Here is a 15,295-nt window from a genome sequence, read left to right as displayed (position 1 = left end):
TTACTTAAGTCATCTTAAATTGCTCCTGGAACTTGGTGAAAGTATAAACACATACATTTTTTTCTCTTTTTAAGGAAAAAAATTAAGAGAGAAGATTGATCTGGCATGACTTCTTACTAAAGTCATGTTACTCACAACTTCTTTAAGTGGTCACTAATTACCTGATTAATAATTTCTCCCACAGCTTTGCTAGTGACTGATGAGTGATACCAACTTTAATAGTCTTTATTTTCTAGAAACCACCTTTTCTGTTCATTTATAAACTGGTCATTGATGATTCCTAATCTCTGACACCTCTTCTGTTTGTCAAGATACTTCCTGATAATGGACTACCATCACATTTGCTAAATTTTCAATATGACATATACTTTATATAAATCTAAGAATGTCTAAAAATTTAAGGTATCTAGCTGCTCTATAATTATCTACTCATCATCTTGTGTTTCAATTCCATCTTAATATTGTTTTTCCTACCCCTTCCAGTTTGAAAACAATTTTCCTTGCAGGAAATGAGTTCTCGCTTTTTACATATTTCAGTATGACACTACCTTCTACTTGAAGTTGGTCTATTCTCTTTTCTCCCTCTGCTTAAACATATAATTTTCTATTCATCCTATGTAAAATGACTATCCAGCTTATAGGTGAAAATCAGGACTGTATATATTAATACTTTACTTTTTAAGATGTCTAAAACACTGTACTTTTATAATATTCTATTTAAAGTCTGGTATTATCAAAAGAGCTTGAGTAGTCATAGACTAATAGAGATGACTTTCATCTGTTGCATGAATCTCTCTCTTACAATGATAAATCTGTATTTGCTTTTGGTTAGTCACCAAGCCATATGCCTAATAGAAAAGGTCTTGAGTCAATCAGCCAATTTTATGCAGGCCAATTATAAAATCTTTGTCCCTAGGTGTCTGAATTGAAATAAAATTAACCACTGAGGTCAATGTTCAATGTATCAGTATTAATGTCCTGACTCAACAAATCCTTAGAATTCTTTTTTCTCATTTTGTAAATTATTTATCTTACAAGAAATAGAAAAATAAGTAGAGGGAAAAAAGTTAACTATTTTGATGTCTACCAGAGCATAAAGGGACCAAAATTCTAACAGCTATTTTATGGTTCTGAAAATCTTGTAATTCCTAAAACACACTTTTTCATCTTTCCACATTTTGTAACACATCACAGACTTAAAAGTGATCAACCAAACTAAGTATATTTATATATTTTTTTCAAATATAGCATAATTTAAAAAGTAAAATAAAATGTGACCAAGGCCACTGAGAATCAGCAACTCTCTAATGTCTGCTAGAAGCTGGCATACCAAGTCATCCTCCCTGGGACAGGATGGGTTATCTATCCTCCACGCTGCTGTCCCGATTCCTGTACTGTAATGTGAGCTGTTGTCTTACTAACCAAAGCAATGGCTATTCCGCTATCCTCAGCAAAATAATTCAACCTTAATCAACAATGTGAAAATAGAAAGTTTAGTAACCACTAGATGATTTAGTATAGAATAACTTATTTAATGTGAACAAAACTTAAACTCTTTTGGTTCATTAAAAAATTACTAATAAGCAAAAATTACTGCATTCCAAATTTACAGGTAACCTATACCATCTGCTTTCCTTTTAATAATGAGGGGTAAGGAAGGTATACCTAGGGGACACAAGGTGATCTATTTCTCTATAATTATACTTAATTATAGAGAACCTCACAGTTCAGCATAGTATTTCCAAAGTGTGGGTCACTGAACAACAATCATAAGTGAAATATGCTCCAGAGAGAAACCACTGTATAGTTAAATCAGTTTTTAGAAATATCACATAGCCTTTTCCTGGAAATTAGCAAGGTCATTGGTATATTAAAGGCTCTGAGAATTCCTGTAGCGAGTAGGAGGTTGGTGAGAGAGAGGAGGGAGAACAGAAGAGAAGGGAGGGGTAACAAAATGGAAGGAGGAAGGGTATGTGAAGTGGGAAGAGGAGGAGGACAGGAAGAAAGAGCAGAGGGGGACGGGGAAAGCTGAGAAGGGGAAGAAATGGAGGAGAAAGAAAAAAAAAATAAAACTTCTGATTCTGTTTAGTTCACTATTTACCCAAATTATTTTTTCAATTTACCCATTTTTTTTTAACAAAACACATATTTGCACCCCTCAGAACTAATGATTTGTAGAAAACATCCTAGCAATACTAGTAGAGGAAGGAGTGCTCGCTTCGGCAGCACATATACTAAAATTGGAACTAGTAGAGGAAGGTATCTGTAACTCCACCAAAGTTTTTTTGCTTAGAGCAGTGGTTCTTAACTGGGAGTGATTATGTCCCCCAAGGAATATTTGGCAAAGCCCGGATACATTTTTGGTTGTCACAACTTGGGAAGGGGGTGCTAGAAGCTGGCATACCAAGAGCTGGCAACTAACAGAGGACAGAGTACTAATATTAATAACTATCCCACAATGCACAGGACAACTCCTCACAACAAAAAAGTATCTGGCCTCAAGCGCTGATAGTGCCGAAGGTGAGAAACCCTGGCTTAAACAAACAACAAAGTAACATCAACTTTAAGATACAGTCCTAATTCCTCTCAAAAACAGAAAAGGACATTAACAGAAAACTGATAAAATCCGAATAAGGTGTCTCAGTTTAGCTAATAGTATCGCATCAATGTTAATATCATAGTTGTGAAAAAGTGCCATGGTTGTGTAAAATGTAAACATCAGAGAAAGCTGAGTGAAGAAAATACAGAGAACTCTGTACCATTCTGCAAATTCTTGTAAATGTAAAATATTCCCAATTAGAAAGTTCCCCTTTTTAAAAGCAAGAGTAGCTGGATATAAGGTGACTTAACTGTAATCTTTATTCTCATATTCTAAGTATTCAAAAAGACATTCATAAATATATTTCATATTTCGAATTAAGATCCTATTGTTTCCCTTCCTAGCACTGTCTCTGGCTCTAGAAATTTTTTCCCCCAGTTTTATATAACTCAACAGACCAACATCTCTTTCCCAGATTACTGTAATGAATACACCGCAATTACTTTTTTTTTTTTTTTTTTTTTGTAGGAAGGAAGGAAGGGAGGAAGGCAGGAAGGGAGGAATGGAGGGAGGGAGGAAAAGAGGGAGAGAAGAGAAGGAAGGAAATCAGGCACTGAGAGAAACATTGCCGACCTGGATCTAGAGGTATACAAGTTGATTTCTTTTCTTCTTTTTTTGAGAGAAGGAAAGAAAAAAAAGGAGTGAAGGAGAGGACGAAAGAGGAAGAAGAAGAGGGAGAGAGAACAGAAATGTTGCTTTATTCTAAAAAAAAAATAGGTATTAATAATGGCCAATCAACATTTCATTTAAACCTATGAGTAGGTGTGATGTGGTATTGACAAGAATGTATATTTTGTGTATTTAAAGTGGAGAGCTCTATAAATATTTATTTAGTTTACTTGTTCCGTATCTGAGTTCGAGTCCTTAATATCCTTATTAATTTTCTGTCTCATTGAGTCTAAGTCTCTATGTATCTGGGTGTTAGGGTCGTTTGCTCTTGTTGCATTGATCCTTTTACCACTATATCTTTGTTGCTTTAAAATCTATTTTATCCAATACGAGAATTGCAACTCCTGCTTTTTATTTATTTATTTTTGCTCTCCATTTGGTTGGTCAATCTTTCTCCATCCCTTTGTTTTGAGTCTTTGTGTATCCTTGCATGTGAAATGGGTCTGGATGCAGCATACCGTTGGGTTTTGGCTATTTCTTTTGATTGGGGGATTCAGTTGATTTAAATTTAGGATTACTGCCATTTGATGTTAACTGGCTGTTTTATCCATTCGTTGATGTAAATTCTTCTTTATGTTGATGCTCTTTACTTTTTGGTATATTTTTAGAAAGGCTAATACTGGTTGTTTCTTTCTGTGTGTAGTGCTTCTTACAGAAGCTCTTGTAAAGCAGGTCTGATGGTGACAAACTCTCTGAGTACTTGCTTGTTCATAGAAGATTTTATTTTTCCTTCAGTTGTGAAGCTTAATTTGGCTGGATATGAAATTCTGGGCTGAAAGTTCTGTTCTTTAAGGATGTTGAATATTGGCCCCCACTCTCTTCTGGCTTGTAGAGTTTCTGCTGAGATATCTGCTGTAAGTCTGATAGGTTTCCCTTTGTGGGTAATCTGACCTTTCTCTCTGGCTGCCCTTAGTATTTTCTCCTTCGTTTCAACCCTGGTGAATCTAACGATTATGTGCCTTGGAGTTGCTCTTCTTGAGGAATATCTTTGTGGTGTTCTCTGTATTACCTGGGGTTGAATATTGACCTGCTTTGCTAGGTTAGGAAAATTTTCCTGAATAATATCCTGAAGAATATTTTCCAGCTTGGATTCATTCTCTCCATCGCATTCAGGTACACCTATCAAATGTAAAGTTGGTCTTTTCACATAGTCCCACATTTCTTGTAGACTTTGCTCATTCCTTTTTATCCTTTTTTCTCTAATCTTGTCTTCTCGTTTTATTTCATTAAGTTGGACTTCGACCTCTGATATCCTTTCTTCTGCTTGAACAATTCGAGTGTTTAAACCTGTGCATACTTCTCGGAGTTCCTGTATTGTATTCTTCAGTTCTATTTATTCACTTATATTCCTCTCTAAGTTGTCTATTCTCATTAGGATTTCGTCAAACCTTTTTTCAAAGTTCTTAGTTTCTTTACATTGGGCTACAACATGTTCTTTTAACTCACAGAAGTCTCTTATTATCCATCTTCTGAAGCCTGATTCTGTTAATGGGATGCGCTCGTTCTCCATCAAGCCTTGTTCCCTTGTTGATGAGGAACGGTGATCCTCTTTAGAGGGAGAGGCATTCTGATTTTGAGTATTCTCAGCCTTTTTACGCTGGTTTCTTCCCATCATTGTAAATTTATCCACCTGTCATCTTTGTAATTACCAACTTTCAGAATAGGTCTCTGGGTGGACGTCCAAGTTGTTAATTCCCAGGGCCGAAATATGAGCAACCCACTGCGCCGGCCAAAACAGTGGCATTAAGACTGATGGTGCTTTTCTGCCCGGGAATCTCCAGTCTGGCTTCCTTCTTGAGTCCATAATAGGCGACTCTGCCTTCCTGGAGCTCCAAACCTCGGTCAGAAGGGGAACCAGTCCCGTTTACTCTGCACCAAGAGCTGCCGCGCTGATGTGCCGGCAAAGCTGCTGCGCCAGCCACAAGAGTCGCACTGGCGACCCGTGCGGCTCCTCCAAACCTCGGTCAGAAGGGGAACCAGTCCTGTTTACTCTGCACCAAGAGCTGCCGCGCCGAGATGCTGGCAAAACCACTGCGCCGGCCACAAGAGTCGCGCTGGCGACCCGTGAGGCTCCTCCACTTGGGATCTTCTGCTCCGAGAGCGACCAAAATTTGTCTGAAAGTGTGGCATCCTCTCCTTCTCTGTGCTTTCACAGGGAGCTGCAATCCCGAGATGTTAGCGATCAGCCATCTTGAATCGCTCCACTGCAATTACTTTAACTAAATTGTCTGTCTTAATCCCCTCCACCCTAGGTCCATCCTCCACAGAATATACTAACTCTGTTAAAATCTTTCAGCAAGTATGCTCAGTCCCTGTATAAGTCCTAATTAAAGCACAAAAGATTCCTTTTTGCCTGAATCTCCACAATCTCATGTACTCCAATTACACTTAGCCCTCTGGAGGCCACAGGTCCAGCACCTGTGAGGTTCAACTAACCAGTGACTGAAAATTTTCAGAGGGGAAAAAATAAAAATAATACAACAATTAAAAAAACATAAATTAATAAAGTGTTATAACTATTTACATAGCATTTACACTGTTAGACATCATATGTCACCTAGAGATAATTTTGGAGGATGTACATAGGTTATATGCAAATACTATGCCACTTGATATAAGGGACTTGCGCATTCATGGGTTCTGGTATCCTCTGGGGTCCTGAAACCAATCCTTACACATACTGAGAAATAAGTATGTATCCCCTTTTCCCTCCCAGGCTCTAATGTGAGACCAGTAGCTATCTCCTGAATCCTTCATGATTTTTCATGCATGTGTTCCCTTTGCCAAAAATTCCAATTTTCTATACATACAATTGTCTACCAATCTTTTAACAACCAATATTTGGGAATTACATCATTCATATATATATGACTTTCTCTGATTCCCCCACTTTGACAAAAATCAGACATTCTGTCATCCTTAGCACTTCTGTGTCTTACTTCTATATTATTACTGTATCTGGCATATTATGTTATGATTATTTCTCATGTCTACTTCTCCTATTAGATTATAAGCTCCTTAAAGTCAAGGATTAGGTTTTAGATACCTTTATATCTGTGGAAATCAATACTGTACTGTACACGCTAAGAAATAATGTAAAAACACTTTGTAAATCATGGTGATTTACATATTTGTTATTATGAGGTAGAGTATGCTCATCTAAACTAGTACTCTGTACTTCAAAGGTTTATTTTATTTTATTACTTTATTTTTTTAGACAGAGTCTTGCTCTGTCACCCAGGCTAGCGTGCAGTGGAGCATTCTTGGCTCACTGCAATCTCTACCTCCTGGGTTCAAGCAATTCTCCTGCTTCAGCTTCCCGAGTATAGCTGGGGCTACGGGCATGTGCCACCATGCCTGGCTAATTTTTTGTATTTTTAGTAGAGACAGGGTTTTGCCTTGTTGGCCAGGCTGGTCTCGAACTCCTGACCCCAGATGATAAATCTGCCTTGGCCCCTGAAAGCACTGGGATTACAGGCATGAGCCACCATATCCGGCCCAAAGGTTTAAAATATCTACTCTAAATAGTTTTTGCTGTATGGATCAAATCTTCTATTTGCTTATTATTTAAGGAGCATTTGTTATTTTTCCCCAAGCTTTACTGAGTTCACGTTTGAGAGCAATGCCTCCATTTTCTTAACCTATTCTTAAATGATATGCTTGGCTAAGGAATGCTTATAAGCAACCTGAAATTAATGTAAACTCATCTTTAGCTTAAAAGAAGTAATAGTTAGCTTTAAAAGAATTGTAAAGAAGAAGTCTATGATGATTTAACTCAATTGTTTTATAAACACACAAACATAAATATTCAGATATAAATACATACCAAACCAAGACTATTTAAATTTTTTAAATGTTAAAGCTTTGTCCATCTACTTCTTGTTGTATAGTGTATTAATGATATGGAACAGTGGAGTAGAAAAGGCCTTGTTAAGAACGCCAGGTATTCTGCTTTAAAGGAGCTCAGTTTCAGTAACTCTTCAGAAGTGAGCACAGCTACCCTGATATAAAATGGGCTTTTGAAACTTAATTACATGCTAGTCATCTACTAAGAAAATTAGTAGGATAAGTCTGATTCTCCGAGGGGGATATTTATCAATGGTCAAACCACATCTTCTCAGTTTCCTCAACTTTTTGTCTAAATTTGTTATACTGGTTGTATAGCAACAACATAGAAGGAAGAACATTGCAATGAACAGTTTAAATAAGATCCCCCTTTGTAAAGTCATTCGGTAATGACAGAGAATTCAAGAAATCATGTTTTCTCTGAGACTAAATCTGGCCTTTCCGGGTTAAGCAATAGCGACCTGCAAAGCCAGGTTTAAATCCCAGTGCCACTAATGATTAGTTGGATAACCTAAATAAGTCATTTATCCACCACTCCATTTTTCTATAAACGGGAGTGGACTGTATGACAACATCTCTTAGTCCCTTACAGTTCTAATATCCTACAAGTCTAATCATTAGGATTCCCTACTCCAAACTTGGCTGAGCCTCAACTTCCATTAGGGAATATGGGAAGGATCTCTAGAGAAGAAAACAGCAAGACAGAAATAGGATTAATTGCTGTTCTATGTTATACTACTATTTACCTTCATAACACTTTGATTAGCTATACCAGTTATAGAATAAAATATTTAAATCAGTGTTTCTTAATATTAGATTATAGAACACTAAAAGAACAGTTTTAGTGAAAAAAATCCTATTTTTGTCTGTTTTACTTTGGTTTCTGGGTAATTCTGCTCTTTGTATTCTTTATATTTGCAATAAAGCAAAATCGTAAAATAAAAAACCCAGATGTTAAATTCTCTCAATAATCTCATTTGTAAAATGGAAATAACATCTACCACAGAGTTATACTGCTATCCAGGTTGCTGAAACATCAAATGAGGCACTACAATAATAATACTTTTTAAAAGTTAAGAAATAGTAGTAGTAGAAGCAGCAGGAATAGTAGCAGTAGTAGTAGTAGTAGCAGCAAATATTTATTGAGAATTTATTATATTCTAAGCACTCTTCTTAGTATTTCACATGTACTTACCCAGGAAGTACTCATAGTTATCCTGTCATGCTGATATTATTATTATCTCCATTTTATAGATGAGGAAACAGTGGTACAAACTGATTAAATAATTGTTTAATAAGTGATGGAACCAGGTCTCAACCCAGACAATCTGTCTCCAGAACTTAACCTCTTAACTACCAAAGATGCAATTTCTCTCTGGCAAAAAGACTGTGCTCATTTCACCATACCAAGGGTGCCATATAAATGGGTGGTGTTATCCTGGAATAAGAGGTTAGCTTTTGGATGGTTCCATAGTTCTGGAAGATTCAGACCATGTTTGAGAGATACTCTGAGATCAGTGTTCCTGGTGAAAAAATGCTCTTTTAAAGACCAGCTTGCCCTTGACGGGGGAAAAAAAAACGTTGTAATACTTCTAGTTGAGCCTAGTGGGTAGGTCATTTTGTTAGGACCTATAGCAGTAAAAGAAATGGTTTTGAAGTGGTGCTTTTAACTCTATTAGTAGGAATAAATTATTTGTATCATGAATTTCAATGGTTTTAAGAGAGTATTTCTTTGAACCTATACAGTAAACTGCCTATGCTCAGTGGGCTTCCTAACATACAAATTGATGGAGAAACTGTCTGTGTTAGGTTGCTGTTTGAATCACTCACCATATAAGTGGTTATAAATTGGCTGTTAAAGAACCCATTTAAAATGTGTAACAGTCACTGACCTGGGGGTAGTACCTATCCCTATGTGAAAAGGGTTAGTTAATTCCCTTAAGTCTCCCTAAAACCCACACCTCCACCTTACTCAGGGTAGGGCAATCAAAGCTGTACAAGAGTGGTTACAACCATGAAGAGCAGGTCCAGGTGGCTTTTCAAAAGCTGGAAAGATGACCAGTCTTTTCTATCTGTTGTGCCCAAAAAAAGAAAAGTGTTTTGTACCTGGATCATATGAAAATGGGAACCTGTAATAAGTTACAGTATTACGGATGCTACTAAAGTATACTGAAGAAAAACTGACGAGTTTTTTTAATACATAGGGAATGCCAAGTGGGGTGGCTCACACCTGTAATTTCAGCACTTTGGGAGGCTGAGGAAGGAAGATGGATTCATTGAGCCCAGGAATTCGACACCAGTCTGGCCAACATAGTGAGACCCCCATCTCTATAAAAAATATAAAAATTAGCTGGGCATGGTGGTACATACCTTGGTCCCAGCTATTCATGGGGCTAAGGTTGGAAGATCACCTGAGCCTATGGAGTTCAAGGCTGCAGTGAGCCATGATCACACCATAGCACTCCAGCCTGGGTGACAGAGTGAAACCCTGTCTCCAAAACAAAAAGAAGAAAAGAAAAAAAAATAGTAAAATATTCTCTAATCTTCCCTTTGGAGAAAGCTTAAAAACAACCAGGTCACCACTGATCAGCTCACAGCTGCATATAGAAGTGAATGGAAAACAAGATTTAACCCAAAGGTAATCCCCTATGGAATATAACTTAGGAACCTGGCTTGGTTCTGGCTACCAAAACAAAGTAAGTAGAAGAAACTTCACAGTCCTAAGTTCACTTTCGGATCTGAAAAAATAAGTTACAGAGATGATTACAGTTCCTAGTTCTTTGGACAAAATGAAAGAAAGAGATAAGGTAATACAGTACTCTTAGACCAGAAGCACAAAATAAACAAAAGAGTTTCTGATAAAAATATAACTAGAAGAGATGCTCCTGACTCTAAATTCACCTAAGTCTAAAAGAAGGGGGCAGGAGAATAGCATATTTAGATCACTAGTCCCCCACTGGAAGACTAACCATAAAACTCAGTTTTTACTTGCCAGCATCTTCACTAAAAGCACATCTAGAATTTCCAAGTCATATGACTGCAATATTAAAGAATTAACATAGGTCCTAAGTAAAAATTCCATTCATATGAAAATATCCTATCTTCAAATCATGAAGAAAACCTATAAAACATGGTATTAAAACTAACTTTATTTTGTTTAATGTATTAGGTGATGAAATCATTATTGTTTTTCAAAAGGGAAACAATGTACCTGAGATAGCTTCCAAAATAAGCAACAATATTTGGGTGTTTACAGTCTTTCATCATAATAATTTCTTGCTGCACAACTGCAAAGTCTTCTCCTAGAATAAAAAACAAGCATGTTGAATAGAGGTAAGTTTCAAAATGCTCATTTATTTCAAAACACAATAAAATAATTATACCTATTAATAAGTATAACATAATTAACGAGTTATAAATAAAACACAGCCAATTTCAGTCCTGACTTGAGAGAAAATATAGAACAGTGATTAAATGTATAAACTCTGGTCCCAGACTTTCTGGAATAAAATCCTAACTCTGTTCCTTACTAGGCTGTGTGAGCTTGGGTAAATTATTCGACTTCTCTGTGCCAATTCCATTCTCAGTAAAATAATAATAGCGTATCTCATAGGGATGTTGTGAGGGTTAAATGAACCAATACATGTAAAATGCTTAGAACGGTGCCTGGCATAGAGTATGCTTTATGTAAGTATTTACTGTTACTATTATCATTATTATTATTATTATTATGTCTTGAACATAATCATCGGTATAATCCATCAACAGGAAATGTAATTTTTTCCCTTTATTTCTAAATAACATTTAATATAATTTTAGCACAAAGAAGTAATTCTTTAAGTTAGGGCAGGAACCATTATACACCAAGTGTGTCAAATTTGTCTCCACAGGCTATTTGTAGAGCTGAGAGGCCTACACTGGAGCAGTACTGGATTACCAGATGGCCCACATTCACAGGCTTATCCTGTATTTGAGTGCCTTGTTCCAACTGTGTTAGGATGCAGCATGGGACTGTATTTTAGCCTGGTCAGACTATTAGCAAATAACCTCTCTCCTACTCCCTCCCTGTCCAAATTCTCTAAAATAAGATCTGGCAATTCTATAGCAGTGTCACATGCTGTGGCTCCTGAATGAACACTTGTCATGGAGAGAAAAAGAACTGCAGTGAATGCAAATGTGGTGAACCAGAGACTATGCAGAAAGAGAACAAATGGAAGTGCTTACTCTTAAATAAAAGTAGCTTTGTATTACTAATTTAGTTTTTAAAGTATTACATACTATAAATAGCCCGATTAAATGTAAGTTAGTAGCAAAGTAAAAAACAAGGCCTTCCCAGTTCCTGCTCAAATCGTAAGTATGAGGTCATTGTGGTAAGCCCTAACATTTCTGGCCTTGGCATTTTTCTACTGCAAATGTAATTGAGACTTCAAACAGCCCAACCATGAATCATCTGAACCCAATATCAAAATCCACCTTATTGTCCCAGTTACAAGGAAAGAAATAATGGAGAAGAGATGGTTTTTATGTCAGGTTAAGTTCTACATTGATGTGAGCACAAAATTACAGATCTCCAAAGACATAATTTTTTAGGCTTTCAAAAATTTAGAAGTTTACTGAACTATGATCTTCTTATCACTTTACTTCCCACTATTAAGGATTCCTGATTTTTCGTATATTAGAAGAAATCAAAGTTAGAAATAATAAAGCCAAAATAGGACTAACACCAATTTTTATAGATACACTATGTACTTTGTAAGTTCTGGATTTTTAGTTTCTCACCCAACCTAAAAATATACTTTTCTTCAATCTAGTGAAAGAGTCGCATACAATGAAAGTTGATCTAGTCAGTGTGAACCTAGAACTTTAGCTTCTAGGTCAGAGGACAAAAGCTCTTTCTGGGGGGTATCCCTGTGAGTTTTCAGAAGTTGTGATACAACCTCAAAGGCAGTCACCCTTAGGATAAAGTTAATTTGTAGAAAGCACTGAAGAGAAACAGGTAAAAGGAAGCATGTTGAGCTATTATAGCAAGGCTCACCTGCCTTTGTAATTCTCAGAGATACCTGTATATGACTAAAAACTCTGTGTATTGTTTAAGCTACTTCAGCTGGGGTTTCTGTTACTGATAACTGTAAGCATCACAACTTCTACAGTGATCTTTGTATGGAGCGCCTTTACTTATACTACATTGACATTGGCATGTCTATGCCCTCATTAGAATATAAAGTCATCTAGGATAGATTATGTCTTCATCACCTTTGTACTCTTAGTACCTAAGATGTGATCAATAAAGAACTGTGGACTGAATGAATCTACACCACTTCGTAATTCCTTTCTATGATGACTGTAAATCCAGAGTTAACAGTTTTTGTTTTAATTTCATCCAATAGTTAGCATGTTTTATATAATTAATTGCCTATATACTATTCCTTTTATTTCTAATAAAACCTATTAGTGGCTTTAGGTTTTCAACTGTAGCTTTCCCATGAAATACTATTAATCCAAAGTGTATCATTTTGTAACATTAAGTCAACTCTAATGTGATTGTGAGAATGGTCAAATTAAATTAAACATTTTTGTGGGAAAAAATCCAAAGAAAAATTCCACATGCTCAATTTTTAAAGATAAATTTAAAAATGTAGATTTGGGTAAAAAAAAAAAAAAAGGTAGAGTTTACCTTATTAATAATTTAAAGGAGCTGAACTGTTGAGTTAACGAACTTTGTGCAAGGCTCATGAGAAATACATTATAAAGATGGGCCTATATTAATAGACCCAAGAAAAATATTCTACTGTACTTAAGACACCATCAAGCAGGAGGTTAGACTAGATAATATCTAAAAATTATTTACAATTCTAAGTCTAAAATTTTTTATAAAAGTTTTAGACTAAATTAAAGTGAAGAATTACTCTTCCAGAAGATGTACTGCTCCCCGCCAAAAAAAAAAAAAAAAAAACCTGAAAAAAACAGGTAAGCCCATAAATAGAACACATAATGAATAAAAGCAGAAAAACACAAACTAATACATCTGAAGTTCTCAGTACATGGCACATATAATGTGTTCAATAAATGTTAACTATTTGTAGTAGGCTGAATAGTGGCCCCCAAAAGTAGAGAGGCCCTAATCCCTGATACCTGTGAATGATGTATGTTAATTTTATATGGCAAAAGAAAGCTATAGATAAGATTAAATTAGGGGGTGGTTAACTTGAATTATCTAGGTGGACCTTAAATGTGGTCACAAGTGTGTTTCTAAGAGGGATGCTGAGCAAGGCTCGACAAAGAGAAGGCAATGTGATAACTGAAGCAAGATGCTAAACTGTGGACTCTGAAGATGGAGGAAGGGGCCAAGAGTTATGAAGGGCAGCTCTAGAAACTGGAAAAGGCAGGAAAACAGATTCTCCCTTAGCGCCTACCCAGGGAGTATGGCCCTACTGACACATTGATTGTGACCCAGTGAAACTCATTTTAAACTTCTGAACTCCAGAACTTTAAGAGACTAAATCTGTGTTGTTTCAAATCACCAAGTTTGTGATAATCTGTTACAGTGGTCATAGGATACAAATATGTCATTATAATCAACATTATTATTATTGTGGTAGAGCTGACTAGCCATCCACAAATGACATAGTTATTAGTGGATGACAGTTACTCGCTCACTCAAAGACAACATTTCCCAATCAACGTACATACTGATGTGCCCAAAAGACTAGTTTTTGCCAATAGAACATGAACAAATTAATGTTTCCTTTTCCCATTATTTTTACCTCCATTAGCAGTCTATATGACACCAAGTCCTCAGGAAATGGAAGAAGTCGGGGTCCCTGAGTCACTAAAAGAAAGTAAGTTATCCTAAACCTTGAACACTTGCACTGAACTATTATATAAACTTAAATTAAGGCTGAGTGCCATGGCTTATCCCGGTAATCCCAACACTTCAGGAGGCCAAGGTGGGAGGATTGCTTGAGCCCAGAAGTTTGACACTAGCTTGGGCAACATAGTGAGACCCTGTATCTACAAAAAATGAAAAAATTAGCTGGGCATGGCTGGGCACACCTGTAGTCCAGCTACTCGAGAGGCTTGAGCCGAGGAGGTTAAGCCTGCAGTGAGTCATCATGCCACTGCACTCCAGCCCAGGAGAGACAGCGAGACCATGTCTCAAAAATAAACAAGTAAACAAATAAATAAAATTTTATTATGTTAAGCCACAGATATGTTCAGTTCAGTTATTACAATAGTTAACATTATCCTAAGGTGATAGAATTATTACCATCCATTTATGGAAAAGATTGTCCAAAATGTAGTAGGTGCTTCACAAATGTTTACATGGATTACTAACAGAATAGACAAAATGAACAAGATTATAGGCACTTTTCTCTATTCAGTACACAATACTTTCCTATAAACAGGTGTATTATGTCAAATGTATGAAAGTAGAAGAGGAGACATGAATGTTATGAAGGTAGGTTTTCCCCTGAAAACAAAAATAGAATGCAGAACCCCTAATGTCTTTTCGCCTTTTATATACATTTTTTTTTTTTAGACGGAGTTTCGCTCGTTACCCAGTCTGGAGTGCAACGGCGCGATCTCGGCTCACCGCAACCTCCGCCTCCTGGGTTCAGGCAATTCTCCTGCCTCAGCCTCCTGAGTAGCTGAGATTACAGGCATGCACCACCATGCCCAGCTAATTTTTTTTTCCATTTTTAGTAGAGATGGGGTTTCACCATGTTGACCAGTATGGTCTCGATCTCTTGACCTCGTGATCCACCCGCCTCAGCCTCCCAAAGTGCTGGGATTACAGGCTTGAGCCACCACGCCCGGCCCTAGAAACAAATTGAGAAATCAAAGTATTTCCAAGATTTCATACAATTCTTTACTTTTTCCTCATTCTTTCCTTGACAAAGTAATACATAATATTACACTAAATGGCTACTAAAGTTAAAATTGACCCTTTTTGGTATGCCTAATCATTTACACTGGTGTCCACTGTATTAAGTTTGTAAGACCTACTCTTATTAGCATATATATTTTGAATAAACTAGCCAGTAATTTTTTATAAAACAGTAAGCCAAAAATGAAAGTAAGAAAATTATTACAAAACTACTGTTGTGAAGACAGAGATGGTAAAGCTGCTAACATCAAACTATTGGTGGGGAGGTGGCACTGCCATTTTTGTGTATTTAA

General features: G+C 36.5%; 1 protein-coding gene across 9 annotated transcripts in view; it reads right to left on the bottom strand.

Annotated features, from left to right (window-relative positions):
• The window catches only part of MAP4K3 (mitogen-activated protein kinase kinase kinase kinase 3), a 189,034-nt gene that overhangs the window by 95,805 nt on the left and 77,934 nt on the right, over positions 1-15,295 (bottom strand). For 6 of the 9 annotated variants that reach the window (XR_004733656.3, XR_013526644.1, XM_002757828.6 and 3 more), the window contains one exon: positions 10,326-10,416. The exons of the other annotated variants lie outside the window; for them this stretch is intronic. Coding sequence is in view for 4 of the 6 variants with exons in the window: in XM_002757828.6 (XP_002757874.1) it covers positions 10,326-10,416 (91 nt within the window). In the remaining 2 variants the exon portion in view is untranslated. The remainder of the gene's footprint in view (positions 1-10,325; positions 10,417-15,295) is intronic. 9 annotated transcript variants of the gene reach the window in all.

This window comes from Callithrix jacchus, chromosome 14 (genome assembly GCF_049354715.1).
Source record: "Callithrix jacchus isolate 240 chromosome 14, calJac240_pri, whole genome shotgun sequence".
Classification (NCBI taxonomy): domain Eukaryota; kingdom Metazoa; phylum Chordata; class Mammalia; order Primates; family Cebidae; genus Callithrix; species Callithrix jacchus.
The sequence above is the reverse complement of the archived record's forward strand: the minus strand, read 5'-3'. Positions and strand labels throughout refer to the sequence as shown.